Source organism: Saccopteryx leptura, chromosome 9 (assembly GCF_036850995.1).
Source record: "Saccopteryx leptura isolate mSacLep1 chromosome 9, mSacLep1_pri_phased_curated, whole genome shotgun sequence".
NCBI lineage: Eukaryota > Metazoa > Chordata > Mammalia > Chiroptera > Emballonuridae > Saccopteryx > Saccopteryx leptura.
Genome location: NC_089511.1, coordinates 82082683 through 82098895, shown reverse-complemented (window position 1 = coordinate 82098895; position 16213 = coordinate 82082683). Strand labels below are relative to the sequence as shown.

Here is a 16213-nt window from a genome sequence, read left to right as displayed (position 1 = left end):
AGATAAAAGGCAGGAGAGGAGGAGGGGAGTTGGCCTGGGAGCAGCTGACTCCTCCCCCTGGGAGCTGGAAACTAGAGAAGCAGCCTTCTTTTTCTATAGGGATGCGGGACTGGCTCAGCTGGGTCTGGCTCAGCTCACTGTTTCCGCAGTCTTACTAAAGGATGGGGCAGCGGGGTACAAAGGGCTGCCTCCTCCCACCTCTGATGGGGTCCAAGAAGGCTTGGAAAGCTGCTACCAAAGCGCCCAGATAAGGTATAAGCCTGCCCAGCAGAGCCCACCCCTACCGGCCCCCCACCCCGCCCCATCCCTGGGGCCACTCACAAACTTGAGCAGGCAGATGTTCTCCCGCAGGGCCCCCACACAGCCAGCAAACCCCAGTGTGAACATCACCACGCCCACCATCAGCACCAGCACCACGGGGTCGATGCCATGCAGCCGGGTCACTTTGGTGAGGTCGGAGAGCACCCCCTGAAAGAAGAACAGAGAGAGGAGCACCATCAGCCTCAGAGAGTCAAGGATGCCCTGGGGGGGAGTGGTTGTGCCCAGAAAGAAACGGAGGACAGGGACCTGCTGTGCGCGGCTCAATCGTGTCATCAAAAAGCTGAGCAAGAGTGTGGCCCCTGCCCTTCAGAGGCCTCTCTCCCCAGCAGATCCCTGGCCACCTCAGCCCCAGGGCCTTCCCATGCAGCACTGCTGATCTCTCTATCCAGGCTGGGAGTTCCTCCGAGGCAGACCCCGTGCTCCTTTTGCAGCCTGCAGGGTCCCTGTGCCAGGCCAGCGTGGAGGCAGCCTTGAGGGCCCCGTGACCTGTGCTCAGGGCGCCCTCACCCTGCCAGCCTCACCCTGGATGTCGGGCACTGACTCTGCACTCGGTGCATGAAGAGCATCACAAAGAGGCTTCTGTCTGGGCACTCTTACGGAAAGCACGCTCAGCAGGGGCACCAAAGGCAGCACTGTCCACAGATCTTTTTGGGTGATGGTAGTGTTCTGTATGTGCACTGTCTAAAATGGTAGCCACTGATCACATGTGCTACTGAGCACTTGAAATGTGGCAAGTGGAAATGAAGAAATGAAATGTAATTTGTATTTCATTTTAATTAATTTAAATATAAATACTCACACGTGACTCGTGGCAACCAAAATGGACAGAGCAATTCTACAGGATTCAAAGGAGGGAGGAGAAGGCAGCAGCCAGACCAGGCAACCCAGCTGGGACTAGGTGGCAGACAGATCAGCCTAACACAGGGCTCTACGGCTAAGCTGCCTCCTGTTCCGTGGCCACACGATGGTGCTATGAGTCACGACTTGCACCTGCTTCCAGATCACTAGGACCAAGTGACACTGCACCTCAGCCTCTGCCCTTAAGGGGTTCACAGGGTACCCTGAAGGTGCCCAGACCCAAAGGAGAACCTTATCCAGTGCCTAGGGCCATGGCAAGAAAACCCACAGAGCTAACAGTCCTGCCTTCTCCATCTGGAGGCAAAGGGAAGCTCCACTGAAGAAAGAGCCCTGGGCCTGAGGCTCAAGAGGAAGCTTCAGTTTCCACTGTTTCCTGCCTGGCCTGCTGGACCTCGCTCCTCTCTCCCCTTCTCCTCCTTCCCTGGAGTGAGGGCCCTGTTCAGCCCTCACCAGCTCCCCAGCGGCCACCCACCCACAGAGCAAAATGTGGCAGCACAGGGAGAGCCTGGTCTCCGTCCTACCTGTCCTGCACAGGCTGGGCAAGCTGGTGCAGAGGCGCAGGAGCCCCGGCGCTGCCCACAGGGCACAGGACGGAGCCCTGCACCCTGATTCAGGAGTTCTCTGTGGGCAAGGACAAGAGCTCTGGGAACAAACACAGGGACCTGCTTGCTCCCAGAGACACAGACAGGGTCAGGGAGGTGGCCCCCGCCCTGCCCAGAACACAGCTGTGACAAGCCCCATGGCGATGTGGAGCTTCCAGGAACAGAAAAGAGGGCTCTCCATGCTCAGAGCTCAAACTGCGAGCCAGCCCAGCCTGGCCTCCTGCAGAGACCCTAGTATGGGGAAGCAGCTTTCACAATAAGTTCAGTGTTTCCAAGAGCTGGCTCTGTAAAGATTACTGACTACAATGATTACCTTGCACCAGAAATGCTTGTCAAGGAGGAAGAGACGATTAAAGCTGGACCAACCTCGTTCTGACTCTGTGAAGTTCAGGGTCCTAGTAACAGTTACACTTACCTTTTCGCTCCATGCCCACAGTCCAGCTCCAAGGAAGGCAACTCCAGCCAACTGAACAGGGGATGGGAAGAGAGAGAGACAGTCAGACTGGAAACCAGCACCATGCTTGCTTCTTAGGGGACGATTGACACTGCTGGTAGGAGATTGTCAATGGCTCAGGTCCGTGCTGGGTAGGTCAAAGGCAAGAAAGCCCCTCGGCCCCTGCAGATGGCAGGGTCTGTACCCCAGAACAAAGGGACAGCAAGGCTCTCTGGATAACCCGCACCTACCTTCACTGAACATTCGGACAAACTCTTTCAACCCCCAGAGCTCCATAGAGGAAAGGATCCAGGACACACTGTCCTGGAGAGATTACAGTCAAAGACATAGGGCTATGCTATTTCCTCCCATTCCACTGCAACACACTGTCTGGAGTGTGAGAAGACATCACTCCTTGTGCCACCTGCCCCAGGTGCCTTCACCGGCTCCCTGTAACAGCTGAGGCTCTACATAGGACTGAGCAGCACCACTGTAAAGGGCACAGAGCCCAGCACCACCTGTGCCACCCACCTCAGGCCTCTAGTCCTGGAGACAGACTCAAACACTGACAGGCAGATGCCAAGGCCACTTGCTAAACAACCAGGGCCAAGCCTCCTCCTCAGGGCATACATGCTTGGGCTATGCTAGGTCATTACAGACCTGCACTACACAATATGTTTACACCAGGAAACTAGCAACCCCAACCCCAACTTCCCACCTGCAGGAGCCCACTGGGCTAGGCTGTCTCACACGCACCCCACCACCCCCACACCCAATATACTACCCAGACTCCTGACCAGGGAGGGTTTTCCCACATAAAATAGAACACCTCACAGTCTGCACATTGTTCAGCCTCCTGTTTTTCTGTTGAACTCTTTTATACCACGCCAGCATTTAGCTGTCATGTACCAGGACCCCCTGATAAATAATGAAGCTAGGAGTCTATGGCTCTCAACTTTGCTAAGTGTATTCTCCAGCTTCAGGACGTACCTGCCAATGTCACCACTGAGCCCAGGTGGCTGGAGTAGGAAGGAAAGGCCCTGTAAGGAAAGCCCAGGGAGTTCTTCACCTCTTTTGCAACACAGACCAATTTCAGAAAGTGCATGTACGCCCAATATTTTAGAGGGAATTTCAGAGGGTTTGCGTACTTCTCATAGTTGGTTCCCACACAGCCTGTGGACCCCAAGTGAGGAAGTCCTGCCAGGCCTTGATCTCTCCACTTTACAAAGGGGAACGCAGGCCAAAAAGGGCCAAGATCAAAACACCAAACAGTGGCAGAGAAGGGCCCCAATCCCAAACCTCTGTTTAACTCACTCACTCTACTCCAGCATCCTGACTGAGTACATCCTGAGTGTCAGGCACCATCTCAGGCGCCAGAGCCAGTGCTGAGCACACAGCCAGGGTGCCCACGGCACAGGAGCTCCGCCCTTGGGACCAGCAAGGCCCCTTCATCATAGGACACTGTGCTGCTCACACCTCCAGGAATCAACCAGCTGATGAAGGTCTTTGTTTTCTTGATGGGGCGAGTGACCATTTCCTCTCCTGTGTCTCACTGCATGGTAAGCCAGTGTGAAGGCAACCAGTTGCTGCCCTCGGAATCGTGCGGGCTCCCCTCCCCACCATTCTGCAGAGCCTCGATGACTGACTCCCCTCTTGCCAAAGCTGGAAGTCAAGTTTTCTTTCCTTTTTTTTTTTTTTTTTTTTTGTATTTTTCTGAAGCTGGAAACGGGGAGAGACAGTCAGACAGACTCCCGCATGCGCCCGACCGGGATCCACCCGGCACGCCCACCAGGGGCAACGCTCTGCCCCTCCGGGGCATCGCTCTGTCGCTCCAGCGCCTGGGGCAGAGGCCAAGGAGCCATCCCCAGCGCCTGGGCCATCTTTGCTCCAATGGAGCCTTGGCTGCGGGAGAGGAAGAGAGAGACAGAGAGAAAGGAGAGGGGGAGGGGTGGAGAAGCAGATGGGCGCGTCTCCTGTGTGCCCTGGCTGGGAATCGAACCCGGGACTTCTGCAAGCCAGGCCGACGCTCTACCACTGAGCCAACCGGCCAGGGCCCTAAGTTTTCTTTTCAGCTTTTCTAATCTCCTCTGGCACAGCTGCTCATCCCCTTCTGCACAGACCATTCAGCTCTGGGGCCATGAAACACACAATTCACAGCTGCCCCCCACCCTCCCTGTCACTTCTCAGTCCCTTCTGTTGGCTTGTCCTCCGCTTCGGAGTTCTCTAAATGCTGCGAAACTCACAGCTCAGTCCTCAACCTGCCTTCCCCTGTGTCATTTTGGTGATCTCTGAACTCACCTGGCTCTAAATTCCATCTCTACCGTACACCGCTGGCCCACAAATCCCAACCCAGCTGCAGCTCCCCAGTCAAGTGCTCTATAATGTCTACCTGACCCGTCCACCCGAGAGATCTAAAGACATTTCAGTCTCACCATGTCCCCAATGGAGCCTTGGTCTCCAACCCCAACCAGCTCCTCTGCAACTCTTTCCTTGTTAGTTACGGCAACACCGTCCACCTACTCATTTGTTTATGACAGAAAACCTAGACCTTGTACTTGACGCCTCTCTCTCCCTCCATTTCCAAAGTCGCCTACCAGGACCCTCTATCTCTAGAACTCGTAGTGTATTTGGCCAGTTTTCTACCCAACTCTCCGATCCTACCAGTCCATGCTCTACCCCCTCAGGGGCCTCCACAAGGTCTCCTCATCAATCCCCAACCAACTAGAATAACCTTTTAAAGCAGTACATAAGTCCACTCCTCCAACCCCTCCATGACTTCCTTTTACACTCAGAATAAATTTCAAGCTCCTTGCAACAGCCCACAAAAGCCTGCATGGCCAGGCTTCACCCACATCTCCAACATCATCTCCCACTCCTCCCTGTGCCCCAACCCTACTCCCGGACCACCCTGGAGTTGTTACTAATCCTTGAAATTGCCAAATTCACCCTTTCTCACAGACCTGACACTATTTCCTTGGCCTAGAACAAGGGTCGGGAACCTATGGCCGACAAAACAGATATGGCTCTTTTGATGGCTGCATCTGGCTCGCAGACAAATCTTTAATAAAAAAATAATGTTAAACATATAAAACATTCTCGTGTATTACAATCCATTCATTTCCTACCACTCATGTTCATGGTTGCGGGTGGCTGGAGCCAATCACAGCTGTCCTCCGGGACAACATCAAAGTTTTATTGGATAATGTACTTGGGTCATTGTGAGGTCAGGAAGTAAATTTCCCGCCTTTTAATCAAGTAGTCAGCTAGCTAATTGCAGGAATCCTTTTGACGAAGAAGATGGCTAAAACAAAAAAAGATGAGAAGTATCGTACTTTTCAGCAGGAATGGACAGAGGAATTTGCCTTTGTGGAGAGAGTAGGTTCTGCAGTGTGTCTAATATGCAATCATAAAATTGCATTGATGAAATGGTCAAATATAAAGCGGCACTTCGACACACGCAATACTACATTTGCATCGAAATATCCAGCGGGACAGCAGGAAGAAAGCATGTCAAGACCTACTGTGCAGAGTGCAAGCTAGTCAGCAGCAACTCTGTGTTTGGACACAACAAGGTGACTGGAATTCGGCTAGCTTTGCTGGTGCTTTACCAATTGTGAGAAACGGAAAGCCATTCACAGATGGGGAGTATGCCAAAACATTCATGCTTGATGTTGCCAATGAACTTTTTGATGACTTTTCGGATAAAGACAAGATAATCAAATGAATAAAAGACATGCCTCTGTTGGCAAGAACTGTTCACGATCGCACCATCATGATGGCAAATCAAACTGAGGCAACACAAGTGAAGGACATAAATGCAGCACCATTCTTTTCTCTCGCTTTGTAAGTCAACAGACGTAAGCCATTTATCCCAGTTCAGCATGACTGCAAGGTATGCTGTCGGTGACACACTACATGAGGAAAGTCTTGCTGTTTTGCCTATGAAAGAGACAATAAGAGTGGAGGATTTATTCAAGTCTTTCACTGAGTTAGCTAAAGAATAAAATCTACCGATGGATAAATTTCGGTGTGTACTGATGGTGCTCTGTGCATGGTGGGGAAAAACAGGATTCGTAGCGCTTCTTCGTGAACATGAAAAGAGACCCATCCTAAGTTTTCACTGTATTCTACATCAAGAGGCGCTTTGTGTTCAGATGTGTGACAAGCAGCTTGGTGAGGTGATGCCGCTGGTCATTCAGGTGGTCAACTTTATTGTTGCCTGAGCTTTAAATGATCGTCAGTTTAAAACACTGCTGGATGAAGTTGGGAATAATTATTCTGGTCTGCTTCTGCACAGCAATGTGTGTTGTTGTCAAGAGGGAAGGTGCTCAGCCATTTTGCAGCTTGTCTGAGCAAAATCTGGACTTTTCATGAAATGAAAAACGTCAAGCATCCTGAGTTAGCTAAACTGAGTGGCTCCTGAAGTTCTACTATCTCATGGACATGACTGAACATCTGAACCAGCTCAATGTGAAAATGCAATGCGTCGGAAATACAGTCTTATCCCTTCAACTAGTAGTGTTTGCATTTGAAAACAAGCTGGAAAGTATGGTGGTTCCTCAAAAAAACTGAAAATAGAACTACCTTATGACCCAGCAATCCCTCTACTGGGTATATACCCCCAAAACTCAGAAACATTGATACGTAAAGACACATGCAGCCCCATGTTCATTGCAGCATTGTTCACAGTGGCCAGGACATGGAAACAACCAAAAAGCCCGTCAATAAATGACTGGATAAAGAAGATGTGGCACATATACACTATGGAATACTACTCAGCCATAAGAAATGATGACATCGGATCATTTACAGCAAAATGGTGGGATCTTGATAACATCCGAAATAAGATCTTGATACGAAGTGAAATAAGTAAATCAGAAAAAACCAGGAACTGCATTATTCCATACGTAGGTGGGACATAAAAGTGAAACTAAGAGACATTGATAAGAGTGTGGTGGTTACGGGGGGAGGGGGGAAAGGGAGAGGGAAAGGGAAAGGGGGAGGGGGAGGGGCACAAAGAAAACTAGATAGAAGGTGACAGAGGACAATCTGACTTTGGGTGATGGGTATGCAACATAACTGAACGACAAGATAACCTGGACTTGTTATCTTTGAATATATGTATCCTGATTTATAGATGTCACCCCATTAAAAAAATAAAATTATTTAAAAAAAAAGAAAAGTTGGAACTCTTCATCACAGACATTGAAACAAGTCGTTTACTACATTTTGAAAAACTGAGAGAGTTTAAAGATGCATGCACAGCAAGTGACCCTGCTCAACATCTTGATCTCCAGCAGCTAGCAGGCTTCACATCTAATCTCCTGCAGTCATTCAAAGCGTGCTTTGGAGAATTTCGTGAGCACACTCATCTTTTTAAGTTCATCACCCATCCACACGAGTGTGCAGTGGACAGTGCCAAACTGAGTTACATACCCGGTGTCTCTGTCAGAGATTTTGAGCTACAAGCTGCTGACCTAAAGGCCTCAGACATGTGGCTAAGTAAGTTCAAGTCACTGAATGAAGATTTGGAAAGACTTGCATGGCAGCAAGCAGAGTTGGCGAGCAAACACAAGTGGGGAGAAATGAAAAAACTTCAACCCACGGACCAGCTGATTGTCAAAACTTGGAATGCACTTCCCATCACATACCACACACTGCAGCGTGTGAGTATTGCTGTACTGACAATGTTTGGCTCTACATATGCATGTGAGCAGTCTTTCTCACATCTAAAGAACATTAAGACCAACCTACAATCACGTTTAACGGATGGAAGTCTCAACGCCTGCATGAAGCTTAACCTCACCACATATCAACCAGACTACAAAGCCATCAGCAAAACCATGCAGCACCAGAAGTCGCATTAATGGTAAGAAGTACTTTATTCATCACTGGTTAGCAACAGCATAACAACACTATTAAAAAGAATTCAGAGACTTATTATACTTTAAAAGTGTTGTTCTTACATAAAATGCACACATTTACTTGTATTTAGTGTTAAACATATTGTATGGCTCTCATAGAATTACATTTTAAAATACGTGGCATTCATGGCTCTCTCAGCCAAAAAGGTTCCTGAGCCCTGGCCTAGAATGTTCTTCCTCCGATCACTTCCTGGCTTCCTCCCTCACTTCATTCCAGTCTCTTCAAATTTCACCTCCTCAGAGATGCCCCCTTACTGTCCTGCCCACCTTCCCTGCTTGACTCTCCTCGTGGCAGCCACCCAGGACCACATGAGCTGTCTGTCTGTCTACTGTGTCTCTCCCACCTAGGCCCTCTAAGGGCAGATTTGTTTTGTTTTGTGCAGGGTGTATCCCAAGAGCTTGGGAAGTACTGGCCTTTGTGTAGAGTGGGCACGAATGAGTGAGTCACCAGAGCTCCCAAAGCAGGGCAGTCCCTGCCTGGGGTCCTTCTGCTCTCCCCCCCCCGCCCCCGTGCTCCCAGCTCTCACAGCTCTCACTCAATCCCAGTGCATTCAAAGCAGGAGAGGGCCAAGCAAATGCCCAGGCTAGCCCAGGGCCAAGGCCAAGCCCTAACCAGGAAGCGAGGATCAGAGCAGGATAGGGCCTGGAGGCCATCCATCCCTATGCCCTATGCAGTGTCCCAACAAGCATTCCAGCCCAGATCACTGCATTCTATGACAGCGCACCCACCGCCTGGCACCACGTGGGGTGGTGAGGAAGGCCTGCCCCTCAGAAACCCCTCACTCAATCACGCCCACTAGTGCCAGCTCCCCACCACCAGCACAGTTCTCCTCTCAAAAGGGCTGGGCTCAAAGAAGGGCTTGTGTTTTTTTCCATCCTGTTTTAAAGGAAGAACTATAGTTAACTTGCACCACAAAGGACAGGAACTAGGGGTCACATGGCAGATCATGGGTTTAGTGAATTCTGGCCCAGGGCAGAAACTCTGGGGACCAACACTTGTTCTAGAGACGAGCTAACTGAGGAAGGACAAGACCGGGAAGTAACCTGTCTGGGAGCTCACACAACAGCCCTGTGAATGAGCCAGGACCGTTGCCAGCTCCCATAGGGACTCTCAGACAGATGGTCAAGGGACTGGGTTGTCCTCACAGGCTGCCAACCCTCTGGGCATGACAGTTCAGCTGGGTAGCCTGCAGCTTCAGAGTAACCTTCCTTGTCTCTCTCCTATGATTAAATTCCCTCCCAAAGAATAGGGTCCCACTCCCAACAAGCCCAAAGGCAGGCCAGCCTCAGACCGCCAGGTACATGCACTGCAGTGACCACTGCAGCAGTAGCACTGCCCTTCCCTGGGTGCCAGGCGCGGCGTTAAACACTGAATACCCCGACAGAGGCCCTTCCGTGTCCACAACGTTGGTACTATTGCCCCCACTTTTCAAATACAAAAACTCAGATATAGTATGATTTGGTTATTTGCCCAAAGTCACATGTCTAGCTGGTGGCCATGAGTTAAAACCAAACCTGAGTGTCTCTGACCCTTCTGACATCCATCATTTCACCACCCACAGGGCAGCCACCCATGCCAGGAAGAGCGGCCAGCCACAAGGGCCTGGGGATGTGGGAGTTTCACAGAAGGGGCTTCAAAGCTATGCACCTCTAAAGCCAAGGACTCCATCATCCATCAGGTGGTGAAGATCACTGTGGCTGTAAAGATTCAGTATTGACCTTTCCACCTTAGGCAAAGGGCCCTCTAAGGTGAGGGGTCCTCTGGGGCACTGTAGGCTGACCCAGCTCCAACTTGTCATAGAAGCCACACTGATCCACTTACCATGTGAGCATGCCTGCCACGCTCACCCAAGGAGGTTCAAGTCACAACAGTGTGCAGACAGCTGGCCAGGCCCTACTGGGTTGAAGGACGGTTTCAAATCAAGAATGCCAAAGCAGCTTCTTGTAAAAGTCTGTCCCAGTGTGTGTGAAAGTACTTAGGCAATTTGTGCGGCCCGGTCTTGACTCAACACGCTCGAGTCTAAGCAGCAGCAGGCACACCCCGTTCAGGCTCTGCCCTTCCGGCCTCCGGATGGAGGCTAATATTCACAAAGCCCCCTCCCCTGGGCCACTTATGGGAGCCTCAGAGAAAACCAGAAGGAGCCTGACCAGGCGGTGGCGCAGTGGATAGAGCATAGGACTGGGATGCAGAGGACCCAGGTTCCAGACCCCAAGGTAGCCAGCTTGAGCGCGGGCTCATCAGATTTGAGCAAGGCTCACCAGCTTGGACCCAAGGTCACTGGCTCGAGCAAGGAGTTAATCGGTTTGCTAAAGGCCCGCAGTCAAGGCACATGTGAAAAAGCAATCAATGAACAACTAAGATGCCACAATGAAGAATTGATGCTTCTCATCTTCTCCGTTCCTGTCTGTCTGTCCCTATCTATCCCACTCTCTGACTCTGTCTCTGTCACCAAAAAAAAAAGAAAAAAGAAAAAAGAAAACCAGAAGGAAACCCGAGGGGTGAAGCACTGAAACTCAAGGCAGTCTGGAGCAGCGCTGAATGCGCAATGGCAGAGGTCAGTGGTCCCAGCTCCGGTCCCCACCCTGCAACTTCCTGGAGACAGGACTCCATGACAGTCCAGGAGCATCTCTAAACTTGTCTTCCTCTACAAAATGGGGTGACCCTCCCTGGGCCATAGGAGGGCTCCAGAATTGAAAGAAGCATCCTCCTGGGGCAGAGAGCCATTCTGAGCAGGCCCTGCCCTCCTGTTGGGGAGGCAGAGCTGAGGCCAGCAGGGGCCTCAGGACACCAGCATCCTCTGCTGGGTTGAAAACATTCTCTGCTCCCCCCCCCCCCCAAGAAGAATACTCTCAGCTCTAGTCTTGGCCCTAAGACAGTCCTTCCTTCCAGTTTTATGTGGTCTCTGGAGACAGGAGCACACCAGAGTTCAGGGAGACAGAACCTCTAGATGCTCTTCTCTCTGGAGCCGGGAGAGAGTGAAGGGGAGAGCACAGGCCGGAGTGGAAGAAGCCAGCAGCCCCAGCTCCACTCTCAGCTCACCCTGTAGCCCTGAGCTAGCGATCCCTCTCATGGAGCTCAGGGTGCCAATCTGCAAAATGAAGCAGTTGGAGACCAGTGATCTCCAGAGGCCTATGCACCTACTTCTGTCTAAACTTTGCCATCAGAAGTCACGCCAGGTAGAAACCCCCTGGTCCTGGCACTCTCGGAAACAAGAGATCCTGACTCCAGGCCTGGGGAGTTTGGAGAACATCAGAGATGCTTGTGGCCCCTTGAAAAGCCAACAGTTCAAATACTGGCCAGAAAGGACACCAGAGAGCACAGACCCTAATCCCAACTTGGCCCTGAGAACACAGTGGGCTGAGGAGCACCAGGGTATCTGTAGGGTTAGAAGGCCTTGCCCCTCGAGATGCTGACCACTCTGAACCCTGTACAGAGCAGGGAATGTTCCTTCCAAATGGTCTAACCAAGCCACTTCTCAGGAAGTTCTGGGAGCCAGAAGGGATGCTGGAGCCCAGAGCTCCCTCATTACAGAGGGAAATGGCGCAGATGGTGCCTTGCGCAGGGTCACACAGCAGCTTTTCCTCGTGCCGGAAGGGCGGTTCTGAGAATGAGAAGCTGTGTGCCCCTCCCAGCACAGCCAGTGAACCCCCACTCGGGGACCCAGAGAAGAGGGGTGAGGACTGCCCAGAGGGATCTGGGGCAGCTTCTACAGATGCCTGTGTTCCCTGAATACAGAGCCTAGCACCCCCACGCCTCGTCCAGGAATCTGACTATATCAGAGCCTTGGAAAGGAAGGAAGGAGGGCAGAGTTATCCAAGGGAGGTGGCAAGCAGCTCCCCAAGCAACCGAGAGAAGGAGACCCCACCCCAGCCTCCCTCGACCCCAGTGTCCGCCATCACTGGCACGGCTCAGTGATTAACAGTGGGCAAAAAAACAAATACTAAGCCAGGAGTCTACATTCCTGTAAGCCAGATAGTGAATACTTTCTGCTTTGCGTACTGTTTCAATTGCTCAACTCTCCTGTTACAGCAGGAAAGAAGCCACTGATGATATGTAAACAATTGGACAGAGCTGTTCCACTGAAACTGTATGTGCAAAAACAGGCAGAGAGCCAGGATTGTCCACACTCAGCTATCACACTATAACCATCTGGACCTGGAAACAAAAGGATTTCCTTCAGCTCAGCCCCAAGAGACCCAGGAACATCCCTATAATTCAGGTCTACAACCCTGCTATGCTTTTATATTATTTCAATAGGTCTTTTATATCTATTTTGTAGAGGAGGGGAGACAGTGAGGCAGACTCCTGCATCCCAAACTGGGATGCACCCAGCATTCCCGTCTAGGGCCAATGCTCAAGCACCAAGCTATTTTTAATGCCTGAAGCTGTCAAGCTCTGACCAGAGTTATCCTCAGCACCCAGGGTCACAATTGAACCAATCGAGAGACTGGCTGCAGGAAGGAAAGAGGGAGAGAAAGGGGGAGATGGAGGGGTGGAGAAGCCAATGGTTGCTTCTGTGTGCCCTGATCAGGAATTGAACCCAGGACACCCATACACCAAGCTGACACTCTATCCACTTAGCCACCGGCCATGGCTTCAACAGGTCTTAATAGCCTAAAACTGTAAATAACCCAAATGACACATTTCCACAATAAGAACGAATGGTCTATAACTATGTACAGTGGCATCAATGAATCTCATACACAATATTTAACAAAAGATGTTAGACACAAATGACGATACTGTTAAGGAAATACTACGTGTTAACTTGAGTGTCTGTGGTGGTCCCCCACCTTCAAATTCGTATGTTGAAGCCCTGGCCCCTCTGTGACGGCATTGGGTTGGGTTCTGGAAAGGTGATCAGAGTTAGGGAAGGTCCTGAAGGTGGGGCTTCTGAAGTAGTGTCCTCATTAGTGTCCTCATCAGAAGAAGGCTAAGCACTCTCCCTCCACAATGAGAGGACACAGCAAGAAGACAACCACGTGCATGCCAGGACACAAGTCCTCACAGGGACGCGACCACGCCGGCACCCTGCTCTCAGACTGCCAGCCTCCAGACACTGAGAAGCAAGTCTCTGTGGAGTCGACCAGCCTGAGGCAGGCTGCTATGTCGCCCACGCTGCACAAGGGAGAAATACGCAGGTGGAAAAAACAAGATCTAGCATCTAGTCAGTTACTAGTTCAGCAAAAAGGAGGAAAAACTGTGGCCTGTAATAAGGAAAAAATATCAGTACCTAGAAAGATAGGAATGACAGAGAAAATGGAATTGGCAAAGATTTTAAAACAGATATTCTAAATAGGCTCAGGGATTTAAAGGAAAAAATAAACATAAATGAGACGAGAAATAAAAGATATTATTTTAAATCCAAATGAAATTATTAGAAATAAAGAGAAACTCTTGAAATAAGCTAAAGGGGGAAGAAAGGACACATTACATACACAATCTGCATATACAGGATATTTTAACCAAATGAAATGAAAACACTGAAATATATGGGATGCAGAAAACATATGGCATAAAAATATGTATGTACACTAAGAAAAAAGATTCAAAATCAATGATCTAATAATCTTCTACCTTAGATAGTAGAAAACAGCAAAATAATCCCAAAGTAAACAGAAGGAAGTAATAAAAATAAAGAAAAAGCAATCAATAAAAAATAATTTTTAAATTTTTTAAAAAGAAATCAATGATGTTAAAAAAGAAAAACAATAGAAAAAAAACCCTAACAGAGTCAGGTTCACGAGTTCTGTCTAATCTGGGAGGAGGGGGTGGGGCAGTGACTGCAGATGGGCACAGGGAAGTTCCCCAGGTGGAGCAAGGCTCTGTCCTCACTGTGGTGACCAGTGGTTACATGGTATACAGGTATACAGATGTCAACTCATCAATGCGGACACTTAAAACGGCTAAACATTATTCTATTGCATTTATACCTCAATAGTGGTGATATTTTAAAAAAGCATTTCTGGAGTGGTGGAGCTACAAACAAGAGAATGAGTCCCATGTGGAAGATAATCACCCCCACAGCCTGGGCCACGCTGACGACGTGCTGGCAGAGGACGCACTCACACACCAGTTGGACGGCCCTAACACTACCCTGTGGGCAAGCAGTGATCGCTGTGCAAGGCACCACATAGCAGCAGGCACCACAGACAGCCTCTGCTCAGGAATACCCACTGGGTCCTTAGCCTCGTGTGTGCTGAGCTGGGGGGACCAGGAAGTGGGCTACCCAGGCAGCTCCCGGCACTGGTGGAGTCCCTTATTAAGCAATCCTTGACCACTCTTGGCAAGCCTAAATGTGGAAAAGTACACACACCCGCTATGCGATAAGGTGTTCCATTTCTTAGGAACTGGGACAGCCCTTCTGGAGAAGCAATGTGGATTACTTAAATATGTCAGGCCAGTACAAACAATGTACACATCTTCTGATCCATTTCCTCTCCCTCCTGGGAATCAATTCCAGCAGTCTCCCTCCTCTCTCCCCCACAGGGAAGAATCTGCGTTACACAAAACTAATCAATGCATCCTTATCCGGGATAGTAAAAATAAAGAAAGAAGGAAATGGAAACAACCTAAATGTCCAATATAGGAATTTCCAAAAATACAATCAAAACAACTGTGAGGCAACCTGGCATGTTGCACACTAGGTGTGTGTATACAAAAATGCACACTCAAGTCTGCAAGGACTCTGTCACAGGATGAGGCACTCTGTGTGACTGCAGACAGGAGAGTGGAGCAAGGAGAAGGGAAGGCAGTCAAACTGGGGCGCCCTATGTAGAATTTCCATACAATTACACACGTTTATTAAATACAGCTGGAAGAGAAAAGGAACTACTTCTCAGCAGAGAAAATGAAAAGACACTACGTGAGAGAACACAGGCCTTTTCCTCTGACAGCATCCATCACCTGGGGAGGGAAGAGGAAAAACCACTTGGACCCGGGATCAGGGCTTCGGGTCCGATGTTACAGAGACAGAGTCCAGCTTACACGTGGGCAATTCTCTATTAGCCATCGTAGGAGGTCCTTCTGCTCTTCCCCATGAAAGGAAGGGCACAGTAAAGGCCAGAGGAAGGGACTAGACTTTCCACCCACAGAGATGCCGTGAACAGAGGCAGGGGAAGGGAGCGGACCGTTAAGTTCTTTCCTATCAGACCTGCTTTGCCTTTCTTGGGCAGGGTGACTACATGTTCTAGTTTGCCTGGGACAGTCCTAGGGGACACCTGTTGTTCTGGCAAAATTCTTAATAACATTAAGTTTCCCAGTTTGGACCATAAATTACATGCACACAATACTCATGGGAGGCATCGGTCACTCTGAAGGACAGAGCCTCAGCCAGGCTGGTCACACTCACCTCTCGCTCAGACCCAGGCTGGACAGTAGGTGCAGAAGCAAACTCCTGCATTTACAAGCAGGGAAGCTTGAGCTCAGACCTGCCCACATCACTGAGGAGGGCAGCAACGGGCCTTCCTCTCTATAACAGGGCTAACTGTCTGTGCTCACAAGTGGCCTCGGCTCTTCACTTCTAATCAGTCCTCCTCTGAAACAGATGTGGGCAAGGGCTTGACCCGAACCCTCACAATTGACACGCGGCATCTGTGGTGGGAAGTGCCTGGAGCTGCAGACACCACCTGAACCACCCTTTAGAGAATCCACGCAGAAACACCAAGAAAGCTCAAATTCTTCTTGGAGCCAGGTCTGGGGAGAATGAACAAAGACAAAGGGCTGGCCACCTCCCCAGCTTCCCTTCCTCTGCAAGTGCAGGTGAGATTTTTGAAAATTTTTTAATTGTAGTAAGTGTACATAATATCAAATTAACCACTTTACATATACGGCTTAGTAGGATTCAGCACACTCAGTGTTGTGCCACATCACAACCATCCACAGAACATTTTAAAAAGGATATCACTTCATTGATTTTTTTAGAGAGAGGAGAGAGAGAAAAAGGGAGTGAGGAAAGGGAAGCATTAACTCATAGTTGCTTCCCGTATATGCCTTGATTAGGTAAGTCCGGGATTTCAAACCAGTGATCTCAGCATTGCTGGTCAAAGCTTTATGCACTGCGCATCCACAGGTC

The 16213-nt window shown here is 49.9% G+C and overlaps 1 protein-coding gene across 3 annotated transcripts in view; it reads right to left on the bottom strand.

Annotated features, from left to right (window-relative positions):
- TSPAN14 (tetraspanin 14) overlaps nucleotides 1-16213 on the bottom strand; it is a 76783-nt gene that overhangs the window by 18057 nt on the left and 42513 nt on the right. For all 3 annotated transcript variants that reach the window (XM_066348798.1, XM_066348800.1, XM_066348801.1), the window contains 2 exons: nucleotides 2197-2247; nucleotides 322-468 (listed from right to left, as the gene is read on the bottom strand). In XM_066348798.1, the coding sequence (XP_066204895.1) occupies nucleotides 322-468; nucleotides 2197-2247 (198 nt within the window). The remainder of the gene's footprint in view (nucleotides 1-321; nucleotides 469-2196; nucleotides 2248-16213) is intronic.